This window comes from Lutra lutra, chromosome 7, assembly GCF_902655055.1.
Source record: "Lutra lutra chromosome 7, mLutLut1.2, whole genome shotgun sequence".
NCBI lineage: Eukaryota > Metazoa > Chordata > Mammalia > Carnivora > Mustelidae > Lutra > Lutra lutra.
The window spans coordinates 36705839-36724862 of record NC_062284.1 but is presented as its reverse complement, the minus strand read 5'-3'; the positions used below and the strand labels follow the sequence as shown (position 1 = coordinate 36724862).

Sequence of the window (19024 nt, the reverse complement as noted above, 5' to 3'; positions counted from 1 at the left end):
GAAAGAAGGGGGCAGCCACTGTTTATTAAAATGTCAAGGGCATCTCTACAAAGGAATTTGTGCTTTGCTTTCTTTCTATCTCTAATACAATGAGAACCAAGTGTGTATGTATTAATTACCCTTAATATAAATGGGAGGCAGTAAGTGGAGCTGAGAAGGAAGGGGAAGTAGAGAGAGAGAGATAGGGGATGTTACCCAACACCTGGCCCTGGTTTTTAGGCAGAATCCAAGGAAGCCAGAGGAGGACCTTTCTCTTTTTATTGTGTGACAACTGCTTTGTTCTTCTTTGGGCTGATGGAGGACCAAAGAATACTCAAGGATAGCTTTCACATTGGGAAGGGAGTAGAAGGATTAGGTTGGCCAGGTGGGAAGAAGTCAGTGTCTAGAGAGTTTAGAATACCAGGTAAGGAGAGTTGCTGAAATCCTGGGGAGCAGGGAGTTGCTGAAATCCTTTGAACATGGAGGGTTGTGGTAAGTACTTCTCTAGATCAGTCTGGGAGAGATGGGTGGGCTAATGTGAAGGGAGGAAATACTAGAGACAAGAAGATTGTGGTGATCTGCTAGATAGGGAGGAGCTGTATTTGTGGAAAAGAAAAAGGAATAAATTGGACAAAATAGGCAGGGGGGGCAGAACAGGATTTTAGATCTTTTTCAATTCTAGGGGTGGGCAAGACAGCCTGGGGTGGTGGGGCGTATCTGTTCCCATCAATTATACTAGCTCGCTCTGGCATATATTTGCAATAGGATGTGAAGGTTTTCACTCTAGCGTAGATGGTGCTTAACCATGTTAGAAGCCTGAGGAGCTTTTAACAAATGTTTGTGTCTGGACCTCACCTCTGAGCTTCTGAGGTCATTGGTCTGGAGTGGTTTTTCAGGTAAGATTCAGTGGAAGAAACATACTTACATATGAAGGCATTTGTTACAGGTATTTGACCTTATGCACTTGTGGCAGCTGGTTAAGCCGTCTCTGAGGTGTTGACGCTGAAACTTGAAGTCCACAGGTCAGGCAGTCAGGAAGGGAAGGCGGGTTTAAGGTGGGGAGAGCAAACACCAGCAAACACCACCTAAAGACCCATAATAACAGACTGAGACCTGCCTCAGGGTTTGTTGCCTCTGACCGGGAAGGTCTGGGTATCCCAGAGAAGCCAGGGACCTTTGTCACAGGGCTAAGCACATGCACCGGGCCGAGGAGTTGGAGAAACTGAAGGAGGGTCTTGGGGAAGGTAGAACAGGTCCAGGTCCAGGTCCTGGTTTATGTAACCACACAAGCCAGCAGCTAAGCAATGATTTATGACAGCTACTGAATGGCTGCAGTGTCACCTCCACTCCCTCCACTCCCCCAGATCTCTCCTGTGATTCACCCTAACTGGAAAGGAAGTCCTGGGAAATGTTCAACCGAACCGAGTTAACATGTTACAAAACCCTGCAGATGAGGGCCTGGGCATCGGTGTCTCGTAGGAACTCTCTGCATGATTGTCAGGTTAGAAGTGCCCGGGAGCTTTCAGCAAATACCTCCTGAGCTTTTGACACAATCGACCTGGAGTAGTGATTCTGAGGTGGAGGCTGGCAAAGCCCCACAGGCCATTCTGATATGCTCTTCTACCCTTGAGAGGCACTCCGGTAATGCAGTAGGAAGGAAAGAGGGAGGGCTAGATACCACGGAGAGTACCGAAGTGTTGAAACTGGGAGCTGGGAGCTATGTTGCAAGGGGACGAGGAGGAAGTAAGTGATGAAGCAATGGAAACTGTGGATGCAGACCATGCTTTTGAGAAGTATGTTAGTGAGGCCAAAAGAAATAGGGCATCTAAGGGTGTTAGCTAGATCCAACAACTGTGTCCCGGTGTACCAGAGGGGAGCCAGGATGGACTGCTCCCCGCACCTGGTTTCTTTAGCCTTTTGTTTGTTTCTTCTCTTCTGGTTCTCAGGATTCCACTTTCTGCTTCATATCAAAGAGCCCAACTTTGCCTTCTGTCTGTAGGGAGCCAGGAAATGTCTTTCATCTGTTCCCAGCTCACAAGGTCTGGGGAGTACTTCATAAGAGAGGTTCAATCTCAGGTTTCTGAATTCAGTTAAAATGAGAGAAGGCATTTCGATTGGCAAAGAATGGAAAGAGAGAGAAACCGAAATTTCCTTAGGAACTAGGAAGCACAGGGTGCCTGGGTGCTCAGTCATTAAGCGACTGCCTTTGGCTTAGATCATGATCCCAGGGTTCTGGGATCAAGTCCTACGTCAGGCTTCCTGCTCAGCGGGAAGCCTACTTCTTCCTCTCCTACTCCCCCTGCTTGTATTCACTCTCTCACTGTCTCTCTCTTTGTCAAATAAATAAATAAAATCTTAAAAAAAAAAAAGATTAGGAAGCATAAAATATTGTTCTGCAAACACTTGGGTGGCTCAGTTGGTTAAGTGTTCTACTCTAGGTTTCAGCTCAGGTCATGATCTCAGGGTCGTGAAATCAAGCCCCGTGTTAGGCTCCTTGCTGGGCATGGAGTCTGCTTAAGATTCTAGCTCTCTCCCTCTACCTCCCCCACCACGTACAAGCATTTGCATGCCCTCTCTCTCTCTCAAATAAATAAATCTTTAAAAAATACTGTAAGCTGTTTGATCATTTCAGAAGCAAAAAGAAACAGTTTAGTGCATATGCATTTCACAAACCTGACATGTCAGTTTAATGATTATTTTCACAGATTTTTCTCATTTTTAATCATAATATTTTCATTGATTGCACATGTACTAAAGGGCTGTGTTGGTCAGTTCATCTCCATGCTAGTAGTGGTAAAAATAGAATAAGGTTTATGGCGTCTCTTTGCATTATTTGTATATTGTCTGATAAATTTGCATTTTGTTACTATTGTGCATCTTTTCCTCTCCAGTACCTAAAAATGAATCATTGGTTCATAAGTGCTTCTCTTAAATATACAAGCACTTGAAGAATGAAAGACAGTGTCTCAGAAAAACTTTGCAAACCTAATAAAGAACATGTTATAGTACAAATATGAAAAATAAATCTGTCTTTGACAACAAGGAAATCTGAGAATAAGACTTTCGTGCAGGAGCCAGAAATGGAAAGGGTGAATTACATGTATGATGAAGAATATCAGAAACTGTGTTGTAGACTAATAATCCATTTACATCTAATTCCTTTTAATTTTCAGGTTTTTCTAGAACAAGGGCAAAATAATGCTTTCTAGTATGTTATATTGAGTAATATTGTCAATGAAGTCAGAGAAAGGAGCAAAACAGAAGTTTGCCCAAACTTGTCCTCCTGCCAGTCAAAATGAGGATGGTCTACACTGTTACCAAAACACTTTAAAAAAATAGCTACAAAGTAAAACATGTTGGAAGGGCAAACAGAACCAGCATTGGCAACATTCCTCTTTGAGGTGATACTATTGGATCTCAAACCTGTGTGTTTCAAAATTGCCTGAACTCTGACTCCTAAGGAATTTCTGATTAGTGGCTCTGGGGTAGAATCCAGAAATTCGTTTCTAACTGATTCCCTCCTGCGGGTGGTTGAACGTAGTGCTTTGAGAACCAATGGCATGCGTATCAAGTTACTACAGGTGTGCACGCTGGCGGATACTTTTGTTGATGGTATAATTGGATAAATCATTAGAGAATATGAAGCATTGTCTAATGTGCCTTGTATGGGTGAGGGAAATGTGCTTAATGACTCATCACTGGAAAATCCATGTTTGAGGAGGGAGGATACTTTTTCTCTCAGTTGATTAAATCAGCTGTAATATAGACTGGAACTGGACACTGGGATGGTGAGGGTATGCCAGCCATAAGTGAGCAGGCAAGGACTTGGTGAGTTAAAAACGGCTGCATCTAAATGCCCTCTCAGTCTTCTTTTCTTACACAGGATAGTTGGTGGTCATTATAAGCCTTTCCATTTTTGATGCTGAGTCGAAGGACATACAGAAAATTGTGAATACGATGAAACCGTGATAATTGAATGTGTACATATTTCATGTGCTATACAAAGGAATGGGTAGAACATTTTTTAAAATTGAGAAATAATTGATATATAACATTGTATTAGTTTTAGGCATACAGTGATGATTGGATATATGTATAGATTGCCACCACAATAAGTTTGGTTAATATCCATTAGCACATACAGTTATAATTTTTTCTTTTTCTTCAAAGATTTATTTATTTATTTGACAGAGAGCAAGCATACAAGCAGGGGGAGCTGCAGAGGATGAGGGAGAAGCAGTCTTCCCGCTGAGCAGGGAGCCCGATGTGAGGGTTGATCCTAGGACCCCAGGATCATGACCTGAGCCAAAGGCAGACTCTTAACTGACTGGGCCACCCAGGCACCCCAATTGTTTTTCTTCTGATGATAACTTTTACGATCTACTTTCTTAAGGGCAGCAAATTTAAGATGACTTTTTCCCCACTGAAGCATGGTGGCTGTTGATGACGAAGGTGTTTAAGAGTTTCTGGATTAAAGAACGTGTTAAAAACATTTATTTACAACATTAATAATATGAGCACAGACCGTTTCTGGGTTTCAAGTGGCTTAGCTCAGCAGAATGCCATGTCCTAGCTAGACTGAAATGTGGCATGAATAACTTGATCGCCAATAATTTGATTCTTTGTATACTTTATGACATCCTTCCTTCATTCAAGATATAATGATGTATCATTGGGCAGGCATGTTTTAAAACCACACACCTAAACTAAAACTAAACATATAAGACTGATTTTCAGAGCCCCCCGCAACTCAGGGAAGGACCTAGATTTCATCTGGCACAATCTTGTGGGTTGAAATGGTCCATACATCTGTCCTTCCTTGTAAGTGCTTGTTCATTTAGCATTCAACAGACTGTGAAAAGTAGTGAGACTCATTTCTTAATTTAGTGAAAAAATTTTCCATGATCTCTGGATCCACATGTGAGCCAAATAATCCAGAACCATTCGACAGCACCATCAAATACACTTGCTTTCATTCCTGGCAACCTGTAACTATAATCTAGGATCTTCTAGTTTTGGGGAAATAAATAATAGAAATCAGCTTGATGTGGATCCTGACCAATATATTGCATAAGCAGGATCTAGATATCCTGGTGAAAGGCTGTAAGTGATAATAATACCCCCCTCATTGATTGATTTGAAGTCGTTTGCCATTTTGCTCATTTCATATTTATTTTAAAATCTATGACTAATATATTTCTTTTTAAAAAATGTATCATAACTGGTGTTCTGCATGCATTCCAAACAGCTGTTGAGTGGTCATTTTTGAATTGAAAATTACAAATAGCTACACAGGATTTTTTCAAAGATTTGGTCTATCCTGGCCCTAGTAATGCTCCATTAGCACCACCGTGTGGAGAGAAGGATATCACTCTATGGTTAAAAAGGGCGACAATTGATCCTCTTGAATGTCAGCTAATTTTACTAAATTTTTGCCTAGTAAGTTTTAGAAAAAACAGAATATTATTATTTTTTTTAAAGATTTTATTTATTTGTCAGAGAGAGAGAGAGAGAGAGAGAGAGCACAGGCAAACAGAGAGGCAGGCAGAGGCAGAGGGAGAAGCAGTCTCCCTGCCGAGCAAGAAGCCTGATGTGGGACTCTATCCCAGGACGCTGGGATCATGACCTGAGCCGAAGGCAGAGGCTTAACCAACTGAGCCACCCAGGCATCCCCAGAATATTGTTTTTAGAGAAGAAAAAAGTCCATTAGAGTCAGATTTATTGAGCACTTGCTGGATGCTATGCTTGTGCATCTCATTTTCTCCTTCCCATGACTCCATGAACCACTGTTACCCTCTTTACAGGTATGGAGAAGTGGTTGGATGATGTAGCCCAGATGCCTTCGAAAAGTGAATATCAAGAAGATGTGGACATAAAAATAGTACTAACTCTATCCTCTAGACTCCTTTGTCCTTAGCACAAGCTGGACAGTCCAGTTTTCAAATGTGAACACAAAGGCCCATGTCTGTCCTTGGAGCATCATTTTGTTGTGGAAAGAAAGTCTTATTTCAGGTTCTTCTCTGTGGATCTCATTTGCTTCTCCTCTGACAGCTTAAGGAGTAGAGAGAAAAGCAGAGAGAACTCGAGCATTCACTAATTCCTGTAGAAACAAAGATCACATTGCCCCAGTTGTTCAGAAGACTCTGAATGATTAGTCTAAAGATTAAGATTGTTAGGGCTCCTGAGTGTCTCAGTCGGTTAAGCGTCTGCCTTCAGCTCAGGTCCCATGATCCCAAGTTCCCGTCACTAAGCCCCACATTGGGCTCCCTGTTCAGCGGGGAGCCTGTTTCTCCCTCTGACTCTCACTCTTGCTTGTGCTCTCTCTCTCTCTCTTTCTCAAATAAATAAATACATAAAATCTTAAAAAAAAAGATTGTTAATCAGACTCCAGGTCACATGACCTGGAACTTCACAAATTGCAGGACAATATCCTCGAAGGAGAGAAGGTTGTTCCTTGAATTTGGAGTTAAATTGTTAAGGGACACCTGGGTGGCTCAGCCGTTAAGTGTCTGCCTTTGGCTCGGGTCATGATCCCAGGGTCCTGGGATTGAGCCCTGCATCAGGCTCCCTGCTCGGTGGGAAGCCTGCTTCTCTCTCCCCTGCTACCCCTGCTGTGTTCCCTCTCGCTGTGTCTCTATCAAATAAATAAATAAAATCTTAAAAAAAAAACTATGTTAAGTGAAATAAGTCAAGCAGAGAAAGACAATTGTCATATGGTTTCACTCCTATGTGGAACATGTTGGGTCCGTTATCAAAGGAACGAGACTGAGACAAAGTGAAAGTTATGTAAAGCTTTATTCTATGCCAAGCATTAGAAGTCAGACTGACCAGCCAGGGCTGCCTCCAAAGAGAGCGACACTACCCCCCCGCACCCTTGGTCTTACGGGTTAGCTTTATAGGGCGCAACCACAGACCTCTATGTATGTGGCTTTGGCTGATTGGATCTGTCTTTTACCTGTGTGTTTTAGTAACAGTTACCTGGAACTGATATCAATAACTGTTGAGGCGTTTATTAAACAAAATGGCCTTGTTTTAGGTGTGTGTTTTAGCAACAGTTACCTGGAACTGATATCAGTAACTGCTGAGGCATTTATTAAACAACAAAATGTCTACCTAGGCAACATGGAGTCACTTTGGCTAACTAGGCCCAGGCAGGCCCTAGGGGTTTCGCAGGTTTTAATGTGGAATTGACCCCAACAGAACATAAGCAATGGCACGGAGGACCATAGGGGAAGGGAGGGAAAACTAAATGGGAAGAAATCAGAGAGGGAGATGAACCATGAGAGACTATGGAACGCGGGAAACAATCTGAGGGTTTCAGAGGGGAGGGAGGTGGGGGCGGGGGTAACACGGTGGTGGGTATTGAGGAGGATACATGTTGTGATGAGCACTGGGTGTTATACTAAACTAATGAATTGCTGAACACTACATCAAAAACTAATTATGTACTATAGAGTGGCTAATTGAACATAATTTAAAAAATCATTTTTTTAAAGATTTTGTTTATTTATTTGACAGAGAGAGACAGCAAGAAAGGGAGCATAAGCAGGGGGAGTGGGAGAGGGAGAGGCTTCCTGCTGAGCAGGGAGCCCTGATGCCATGCAGAGCTGGATCCCAGGATGCTGGGACCATGACTGAGCCAAAGGCAGATGCTTAACGACTGAGCCACCCAGGTACCCTAATAAACTACATCTTATTAAAAGATGTACAATATTTCTATGAGTGAATTAAAAAATTATAACTTACCTCCTATACCCTGAAGCTCTACCAATTAAATACTTGCTTAGGGCGCCTGGGTGGCTCAGTTGATTAAGCAACTGCCTTCGGCTCAGGTCATGATCCCAGAGTCCGAGGATCGAGGCTTGCATCAGGCTCCTACCTCCACAGGGAGTCTGCTTCTCCCTCTGACCTTCTCCTCTCTCATGCTCTCTCTCACTGTCTCTCTCTCAAATAAATAAATAAAATCTTAAAAAAATAAATACTTGCTTAAGTTAGTAAATATATTAAATAGCTTATAGGTCTGCTAGAGGTACCAGTCATTTATACCTTAGTATTAATCAGTAAAGTCAGATCCCTTTCTCTCTGCATTTGGTGAAGGTCACTTGGGGCAATGAGGAATCCGATAGGGACTCATGGTAGGCAGATGCTTTGGAGCATGAAGCACTTCAGCAAGGACAGGTCTGAGTGAGCCAACTCTGACGTAAAGAAGGAAGCATGGTCCCAGGTACTAGAATTTAGGACAGTACTATAGATCAGTTACCTTATGGATTAAATCAATAGTTTGTAAGCTAGTTTGGGAATTTAATGTTTATAATGTTGCTCAGGTCTCTTGGAGCTATGACTGTCCATGACTCAGTGACACTGTTTCTATGGGATGATGTGTTCTGAGTGTTAAACAACAAAATTACAAGGAAACTTTTGTACCTAACCTATTCTGTGTTGGAAATAAGAAACATTTATCAGTGACACAAGTATCAAAAATGACACATTTCCTATGTGTCAGTTCAGATATAAACACTTTAAATGTTAACTTATTTAATCCTTACAAGAAGGCACTGATTTTATTTAGTTTTATGGGTGAAGCAACTGAGGCACAGAGTTTCATGGCTTGCCAGGGTCGTTCTTGGATTTGAATCCAGGCAAGCCTGACTTCAGAGGTTATGGCTCTTAACCTTTGTCCAAGATGTTTCTAACTTCTATGCGTAGATTTCTATAGATTTCTATGCATAGATTTTTATGGATTTCTTTCTATGCATAGATTTTTATGGATTTTAGAAGTATTTTCAACTTGTGATTTCTCATTTATGCCTCAAAAATAACTGAGGCAATTTTCAGGAGCTGAGAGGGAAAAACAATGGAAAGTGGCAATAGCTTAATGGAGATTCAGTTGAGGAAATCAATGAGGCTCAGGATTTGAATTCAAAAGCTATTTTTATAATGGACTTTAAGGGGATTTCAAAAAATCAGATGTGCATTACTATGATAAAGTTCTGCTCACTTTTCTTTCTTCCTTTCCTTTTCCTTTCCTTTCTTTTTTCTTTCTTCCTTTCCTTTCTTTCCTCCTTCACTCCCACCTTCTCTCCTCCTCCTCTTCCTCCCCCTCCTCCTTTTCTTTCTCTTTCTCTCTCTTTTTGCCTTTCCAATTTCAGCTTATTATTCTTGGGGAGAGGGATGAATTTTACCATTGCTTTTCCATGAAACAATTTATTTCTGAATGGTGATAGAATTTTTAAGCCTTCTTTTTAAGTATGAGAAATGTTCTGTAGGCTTTAAATGATTCTTCATGGTGCAGTTAAGAAAGCATAGGATGAAGAAAATATAAGTATTGAAATTTTGAGAATTCTCAATCTCAAAGTATTCCTGTAACAATGGTGGCATAAAGCACCATTCCAATGATTTAGCTCAAAAACATCATAAGTGCTTGATAAATAAGTGTTGAATCCCCACAAAGGATACCCTCTTAATACTTGGTAATCAAATACTGCATGTGACCAGGGAAATGGGAAAGATGCATTATCTTCTTTTTGTGGATAAGGCAGCAGATGAAGATGGAATTAAGAAGACTGATAACAACGGAGATGTAGCCAGTCAGGAGGTTCAAAAAGATTAAGACCATGTAATTTGCACAGCATACCATTCTCTGATTAAGGTGTTTTAGAGTTAGTCTGAGGGGTCTGATTGTGGGCATGGTAGAATCAGTGGAGCAACCATGTCTCACAGTACTCACAGGTGGATGGATAAATGCTCAGATGAATTATGAGTTCCTCATCCGGTTGTTTTTTTTTTTTTTAATTTATTTGACACACAGAGATCACAAGTAGGTAGAGAAGCAGGCAGAGAGAGAGAAGCAGGCTCCCCGCCAATCAGAGAGCCCGATGTGGGGCTTAATCCCAGGACCCTGACATCATGACCTGAGCCAAAGGCAGAGGCTTAACCCACTGAGCCACCCAGGCGCCCCTCCTCATCCAGTTTTTAAGAGCTATCCTAAAGCAGGAGAGAATTGAAGAGATCCAGTTACAAGGCCTGCCAGCTCTTACAGGAAGTGTGCAGATAATAAGATAGCATCACAAAGAATCATAATAGAGAAATAGCCTTCCATTCCTACACGTGTACCCCTTAATGTGCTTAGTGACATGAGAAGCAAAGCAGCTGTGGAAAGATCTATAAAAGCACTAGGAAGTTTAAAAAAGAAATCTATAAATAAAGCTCTTTTTATATATTCATTATATATAATATTAATATGTAATATTACATATTATATATATTTATATATAAAGCTCTCATTTAGAAGCTGCTCCTAGCCAAGAAATAATAGAAAGAGTAACTGACATTGTAATCAGAGTCACTGATGTAGTGTTAACATTCTAGGAGAACATGAGAAAACAAAGGTGTTCTCCAAGAAAATTAATACTGGTGGAGGATTTTAAAGTCCCCGTAAATGTAAGGAACACTTTACTGAATTCAATTGCAGAACACCCTGAGGTTCTCAAACAACTTTATTTTGCAGTTTTTATATCTCAGAGCATTTTGGTGAGATTTCTTACTAAATGGTAGACATGAACTCAATAGTTTGAGAAAATAAAGTTTTATCACTGTTATCACGGCTTCATTAAGAAGCAGGAAGAATGTGGAAGTTGATTAATCCACTAGGACTAACCCACTGCAAGAAGACTGATTTCTCAAAATTATGTGAGAAGCAGCCTTATGGTTTTGAAACTATATTTTGTGAGTTATTACAAGTTTAAACAAATTTACCAAGATCCTTGGATAATAAAGGACTGATGTCCTAGAGAAACTCTGAGATGTTGTAGATTTTAGAATGTCTTCAAGTTTATGGCCCAAGAAAACAGCCTGGAGTTGACAAGTGGCAAAACCTTTGATGAACACAGCCAGCGAGCTTGCATTCCTCTCTGATGTCAGTCCCTCTCTCCTGCAAGTGCAGCAAATGAAAGGGATTTGTTCTGGATATCCTCATACAAAGTAGATTAGTTTGGAACCAGTAGAATTTATGGTTAAGTTGGTTACACTGGAATCAAGCCACTGTGGGTTCAAATCCTAGCCCTGCTACTTTCTATCTTTATGAAATTGGGCAAATCACTTCATCTTTCTGAGCCTCAGTTTAATCATCTGTGAAATGGGAATGAAAATTTCCAGAGGTTTTTCCTCTATTAGGAGTGAAGTGTCAATTATTTTAGAGTCTTTTTTTTTTTTACTTTACTGTTGTGGTAGTTTTTTTTTTTTTTTTTTTTTAAGATGTTATTTATTCATGAGAAAGAGAGCACAAGCAGGAGAAGGAGCAGAGGGAGGGGGGAAAGAAACTCCTTAGCAAGCTGGGAGCCCAGTGCAGGACTCAATCCCAGGACTTTGGGATCACCACCTGATCTGAAGGCAGATGCTTAACCCCCTGAACTGCCCAGGTGCCCCTGTGGTAAAGTGTTTTTATTACCTTATATATTTATCCTCATTTTTGAAGTTGAATTATCAAGGGCAAAGGTCACTGTTTTTTCCCTCCATATGTTGTTATCTGAGTTGTCTCTGTCTTGCAGAATTCCCTACTTTGAAACTAGTGCTGCTAACGGGACAAACGTAAGCGAAGCAATCGAGATGCTCCTGGACCTGATAATGAAGCGAATGGAACGGTGTGTAGACAAATCCTGGATTCCTGAAGGAGTGGTCCGGTCCAATGGTCACACCTCTAGAGATCACTTGAATGAAGAAAAGGAGAAGGGGATCTGTGGCTGTTGAAGAGTCCAGTGAGCTACACAGTCATTCAAGGGGCCCGTGTCTGTGGTCTTTTCTATGGGCGATACATGGCACAGAGAGAGATGAACAGGCATAGCGTACAAACTGCTTCTACCATTTCACTTAGACCTCTCTGGTTTTAAAATTTATTTGCTGCAGCTCTGTAAATACTTAACATTCAGCCCCAGAGTTATGAGAAATATTTCGCAGAGCCACAAGTGCCTTATAAAACCTTAGTGCATGGTAGTAGATGATTCAGAATTGAGGAATTCGTAGCCACAACAGAGTGCATTTATTATGTAGAAAGACTAAAGATACCATCATCTGCCTTAACATACATCAGTCCAGAGTCTAACACTCAAAATCTTAGATACAATGATAAAACTACCAATCTTTAATCCAAATTAAAAAACCCTACTACTTGTACTGTGGGTGACCTTATAAAATGCCATCTAAACCACTGGATTGTTAAATAAGAATATACACGAACATCATTTCAATGTCCTTGAGTATTAATTTATATGAACAGTGTCTTTAAAATGAATATAGAATAGATGATGCTTTTATCTATAGACTGGATAAAGTGGATTGACCAATTGTATATTCACTATGACTCTTGTCGGTAGGAAGGGGATTGGGGGTGAGGTTAGGGGTACCTTAATATAGTATGAGCAACAGAAGTGGGGCTTCTAGCTTCCTGCTATATTCCCACTGCTCTGAAGGGTTGATTGAAGGATCAGGGAATTAAATTTTTGTGGCTTTATTTCACTATGATCTGTGTGTTTATACTTGGCCTACACGCTGGCCACATTTGAACATAGCTGGTGCTTATGCCAAAGTTATTTGTGATAAGTAAGCATTTAGCTTCTTTTTCTTCATATTTATAATGTTGGTCTGGCATCCTCAGACTGCAGTTTTAATTAGCTTGTAAACTACTAATTTTTTGTCTTCACCGTCATGCTTTGTATTATTGATATTTGCAACTTGTTTTATTTTTACAATGGTGGAATTGAAGGAATTAGATTTTAATTACATAAAATGTTTGCTATTTGGTAGAAGAAGGATGTTTGTATTTAAGCAGTTACATTTATACTATAGCTCAATATAAGAAAAATGAAGCCTTAAATAACCTATATTTTTTATTGAGATCACAGGCATTTATTGTACTTGCTGGGTCTTGCCAAGATCATGAATTCCTCTGCATTGCCTAAATGTCTTTGTATCAGATTAAAGTTAGTTTTAAAATATGCTTCGTGGCAGGCGTTTATAAAGGTCATAGGGGAAATTCTTATTTATTAAAGTGGTTTAAGTAAATTAGATTAAAATTTCCGAAGAGCTTAATGGCTATTTAGAAAGAATTACCATTCATTATAATTTAAACAAAGAATAATAATAAATGCATCTTGTGGTGGCAAATGATTGGAAGAACTGTAGTTAGGAGCATACAGCTATGATGGAAGTAATTACTTTTACATGGTTATTTTCAAATAGCTTTTTATTGAGTATCTATCCTATTTCTTTGCCACTTTATTCCTACTACTCCCTTAAAAAAATTAGCTGTGATTAGTAAAATCTTATATGTTTCTATCCTTGGAGTGAAGACTTCTTTTAAATACTAAGGAAGTCATTGAGTCCTATGCATTTGGATTGTGTATTCCAGTAAGGAAAAGATCCAGACATTACAAGGTAGTGCCCTAATCACAGCAGTACCTTCTAAAGTTGCTGTAGACTTCAGTGGAGCAAATCCTAATTTTACAGCTATGTATCAGGCATCATTTTATATGATCTGTTATGTAGTTCAAAAGAAGACAATATTTGTATGTTTCACTTTTAGCAATTAGCAATCAGCTAATTCCCCATTGGCTTTATGCATAATACACAATTAAACATATGCATGATACAGTACACATGCAAGAATTATCTTTATTGAAATAACCTGTATTCTCTTTGGAAATCCTTTGTTTGAATTTGGTGTTAAAGTATCATTTTTGGGCATCAGTACATTTTTCTATTTATAGGACTGTGTAAAAGTGAAGTGTATTCTAAGCGAACTTTGTGCCAATTAAGCTTTTAATTAAAAAGTGGTCTAGTCTGCCAAGTTTGTGTGTGAATATAACTTCATTATACTTCTCCTTCTGAGGTATTCTAGGTTATTCTGGGGATTCTGCTCATTATGGAGTCTGCTTGAGATTCTACCTCTCCCTCTGCCCCTCCCATTCATGCTGTTTCTCTCTCTGTCTCTCAAATAAATAAATGAATAAATCTTAAAAAAAAAAGATATAAACTCCATGACAAATGGGACTCAGGCAACTTTCTTCAGAATTGTGTTGCCACTATACAGAAAAGGGCCACTACACAGTACATTATTGGTGAACTGCGCAGAGGACTTCAGTGGCAGCAGAGTCAACTGAATGAGTTTTCAAAGAGGAGTCACTGTTAATGTTCAAAGAGGCGTAGAATTTGAAAATAAAAACAGCTTCAAAAATGTTTAGACAGGGCGCCTGGGTGGCTCAGTGGGTTAAGCCGCTGCCTTCAGCTCAGGTCATGATCTTGGGGTCCTGGGATCGAGTCCCGCATTGGGTTTTCTGCTCAGCAGGGAGCCTGCTTTCCCCCCCCCCCCCTCTGCCTGCCTCTCTGCCTCCTTGTGATCTCTGCCTGTCAAATAAATAAATAAATAAAATCTTAAAAAAAATGTTTAGACAGGCTCACATGTGTTTATGGTTTATGTGAGAAATTGGGAAATCTGAGAAGTACATTCTGTATCTTGATGGCAAGGTTGCTACAATCTAACAAATGTTCAAAGGGAATGTTTTGATTGACATTTTTATAAACTGGAAATTTCTGTATGGTATTTTATTTCTAGGACTTCTATTTTTGGCAGTATTGGTGACTATATAACTGGAAAGTTCTTCCACTATAAAACATTTAGATAATGCTGAATAGAATATAATGAATATATTTTTTAAAGATTTTATTTATTTATTTGACAGACAGAGATCACAAGTAGGCAGAGAGGCAGGCAGGGGACGAGTGGGGGGGAGCAGGCTCCCTGCTGAGAAGAGAGCCTGATGCGGGGCTCGGTCCCAAGACCCTGAGATCATGACCTGAGCTAGTCCCAGGACCCTGGGATCATGACCTGAGCTGAAGGCAGAGGCTTAACCCACTGAGCCACCCAGGTGCCCCATAATGAATGTATTTTTTAAAAAATATTTATTTATTTGACAGAGAGGGAGAGAGATCACAAGTAGGCAGAGAAGCAGGCAGAGAGAGAGAGAGAGAGAGAGAGAGAAGCAGGCTCCCCATGGAGCAGAGAGCCCGACATGGGACTCCATCCCAGGCTCCCTGAAATCACGACCCGAGCCGAAGGCAGAGGCTTAACCCACTGAGCCACCCAGGCGCCATTTTTTAAATGTAGTATTGATCTCTCAATAAAGTAAGGGAAATATTCTGTGACCACCCCTTTCCTCCCGCAAAATAGACAATAACAGGGCGACAGCAATGGCAGCAACAGAAAGAAATTTCAACAACTTGATACTAAGTCTGGTTTGCTTTTGGTTTCATTTTGCCAGCATTAGTAACCAAGGTGCTTGGTTTTAGTGACTACATGCCATTAGGGGAGAAAGTCTTAGATATGGTGGAGGTAGGGCACTGGAATGAAGAAGCCCTCACCCCCAAAGAGACAAAAATCCAGGGTCCACTGTATGTCTCAGTCTCTCCTGATAAACGTAGAAACTTTTATACGGGTTTAGGTTCAAATTTATAGTACCTACTTTTTTTTGGTCTGAGAATGGCTAAGCCAAGAAGTTAACATTAAAAAGTGATTTGTGGCTGGTAATACTTCTGGATGACTTAGTAGAAGCAAAGCAAAATCTTTTCAGAGGGAACATCTCCACCCACACTTTACAGGACTCTTCCAGAAAACACTCTACAAGGATGAACTTGCAACTAAAAATGACAACCCATTCCTTCACTGCTCTCTCAGCCTCAATCATGAGTAAGGGTCAGTAAACCCAAAGCAGCAGTATTTTACACTTAAGAACTTCAAATAATATATTTATCAGATGGGGATCATAAGGTAAAAGTGTTTAAGAAAATTAAAAACAAAAGAAATTGAAACACCTGGAAAAAGAAGGCATTAAAGTTACAAAATTGGATTGAATGAAAAGACTTCATGTATGAAAAATATTGCCATCGATATTCAAAACTTACAGGTCAAAAGTTGAATAGCGAGTTTGACACAGTTGGAGAGAATTAGTGAACTAGAAGCTAGTTTGGAGGAAATTACACAGACTTCAGCAGAGATAAAGAGCGACTAAGGAAAGAGATACAGAGGAAAGATAAAAGCTCCAATTTATATCCATTAGGAATTCTAGAAGAAGAAATTAGAGAAAATAAAAGAAGCAATATAAGAAAAGAGCTGAAGATTTTTTAGTAATGATAAAACACATACTTTCAGATTCAGGAATCATGTCTCAAGCAGGATGAATGAAAAGAAATAGTATTTCCAAGATTTTAGCTCAATTTATTGGATGTGGTCTCCATGTCTTTCTCTCTTTTCGCATGCATTCTGTTGTAATAATTGGAAAGAAAAAAGCTTTGAAGACAGGCTACTCATCCATTCAACCTAAAGTAAAGTACTGAATATGCTTATAGGCTGAAAGGAACAAAGACTCCAATGAAACCTTAGGGCACAGGATTAAGAGCACTGATAAAGGATGTGGCCTCTGATATTGAAGGTAAGAGGGGGATGCTGGGTGATCATGTAAGTGAGAAGGGTAGGAGATTTCTTTTTTGAGTAGCAGGATAAAACAGAGTTGTGAGGGAATTGTGTAAATAGCTTGGGAGGACTGGTGAGACTCTTCTATAATTGTTGATGGGAATAAGAGAGGGAGAGGATTTAACAAGGATTAAATAATTTTCAGTCTCTTGGTTGACAATAAATTTTGGGCAAATGTTTATTACTAACATTTCTGATATGTGCCTTTGTTGCTAACATTGTTCTGGAATTACTAGTCAAATGATTAGAGAAGAAAAGTAAATATAATTACCAGATGAAAGGAAAAATATGTATTTGTTGATTCTAATTAGACAAACTGATTCTAAAGTTAAACTGAAAAAATAAACTTTAAAGAATAGCCAGAGAAGCAATGAAAAATAAGGCCAAGAAAGTGAGAGGAGGGCTGCAGGTAAACCCAGTTATTTAAAAAATTACAATTTAAACATTTCAGAACTGGCACATAAAGAGACATTTTGAATTAGTGGAAGAAAATGATCCCGTACTCAACATACGTTATTAGAAAAAAACAAGACAAAACTGGAATCCTATGTCATTTATACTTAAGTAAATTCCAGATTAGTTAAAAATTCAAATGTGAAAAATACTGTAAAAATAATGGAGAAAAATTGTTGAAAAACAACTTTGCAGAGGGAAATGCCTTCTAAGCAAAACAGCAAATCCAAAACAAACAAAAGTATGAGTTTGGATATATACAAAGGAAACTTCTGGATGGAAAAATACTATAGGCAAAGTTTAAAATATTAATAAATTGGGAAATAGTATCTAAATGTCAGCAAAGCACTAACATTCTTTTTTTTTAAGGTTTCTTATTTATTTATTTGACAGACAGAGATCACAAGTAGGCAGAGAGGCAGGCAGAGAGAGAGGAGGAAGCAGGCTCCCGGCTGCGCAGAGATTCCGATACGGGGCTCGATCCCAGGACCCTGGAATCATGACCTGAGCCGAAGGCAGAGGCTTTAACCACCGAGCCACCCAGGCGCCCCAAGCACTAACATTCTTAATACATAAAGTGCTGTTAAGAATCACTGTGGGGCAATTCACAGAACAAAATAGATTTTGAACATTTGGAAAAATTCTTAACCTCATTCATAAATAAATGCAAGTGAAAATAATAATGAAGTAAATTTTAACCTCAGACTGGTGAAGATTATTTTTTTTGACAAGGATGTGGTGAAATCAGGATCTTAGTGGTTGTTGTTGAGTGTTAATTGGTAAAACCTTTTAGAGAGCATTCAGTATTAGCTTCCAAATTTTAAAAGAATACCTATCATATCCTCTGACCTAGCCTTTCTCTGTAAACTCTCTTTTGGAAGAAAAAAAAAAGTATATCAGTAAGTGATAGAGTAGGCATTTAGTTAGAAGTGAGCTGGAGGCAAGGAAGGTGATGAGCAGGTGACACGTTAGAAGCCTGGGGGCACAACATCCTGACTTTGTGGCATCCAAGTCCCTGCGGCTAACAGACCAAGAATCACAGGTGCAGAATTGGCTCTTCTCTTCCACCTCTGCCCCAGGGTAACCCCTAAACTCATTATAACACATTTGCATTGCGCTTTTAGCCCCACTCAGTGGGCAAAGCTGCCTTGACAGTTTTGGTTCAAACCTTATAGGGTCAAAAACTCCCCCTCCCCAAACTGTGGGAGGAGTCCCGCAAATGATTGGAAGCAGCCTCCATTAGAGACCGTGCCTCTTGAAGAAGACCCCCCCCGCTCCTATAAAAAGAAAGAAACCCTCTAGTCCTAGAGCACTCGCCACCTCTGGGCTAGCCCACTCTCTCACCTCGAGAGCATATTGTCCTTAATAAACTGCTTTCTGCTTTCTATTTCCCTTCTGTCTTTGCTGGAGTGCAGTTCCTCAGGTAAATCTTTCATGGGGAATCCAAGAGCGGACACCTCCACTCACACAAGTTAGACTGTCTTGCCAGGAATATAAGGATGTTTGTTATACCAAAAAAAATAGGAAACAATATCCATCCATAGGCGACCAATTTTCAGGGGCGCCGAGGTGGCTCAGTGGGTTAAAGCCTTTGCCTTCGGCTCAGGTCCTGATCCCAGGGTCTTGGGATCCAGCCCAGCATAGGGCTCTCTGCTCAGCGGGGAGCCTGCTTCCCTTCCTCTCTCTCTGCCTGCCTCTCTGCCTACCTGTGATCTCTGTCAAATAGATATAAAATCTTAAAAAAAAAATGACACCTTCATACAACCGCATATACATACAAACTATGAAAAAGAATGTTAGGGGCCCCTGGGTGGCTCATTCGGTTAAGCCACCCACTCTTGATTTTGGCTCAGGTCCTGATCTTAGGGTCCTGGGATTGAGCCTGGTGAGGGACTCCACACCCAGCAGGTGTCTGCTGGAGGAATCCCCCCACCACTCACCCGCTCACAGGTGTACACGCTCTCTCAAATAAATACATCTTAAAAAAATGTTAAATATTCATTAATAATAAAATATATATTTATGTTCCAGGAACTATTCTAGATATTGGAGCTGTAGCTCTGAACAAAAAGA

At 40.0% G+C, this 19024-nt stretch overlaps 1 protein-coding gene across 4 annotated transcripts in view; it reads left to right on the top strand.

Annotated features, from left to right (window-relative positions):
* Nucleotides 1-13819, top strand: part of RAB27A (RAB27A, member RAS oncogene family) — a 77965-nt gene extending 64146 nt beyond the window's left edge. For all 4 annotated transcript variants that reach the window (XM_047738188.1, XM_047738186.1, XM_047738189.1 and 1 more), the window contains one exon: nucleotides 11526-13819. In XM_047738188.1, coding sequence (XP_047594144.1) covers nucleotides 11526-11724 — 199 coding nt within the window. In that variant the 3' untranslated portion in view covers nucleotides 11725-13819. The remainder of the gene's footprint in view (nucleotides 1-11525) is intronic.
* The last annotated feature ends 5205 nt before the right edge of the window (nucleotides 13820-19024 follow it).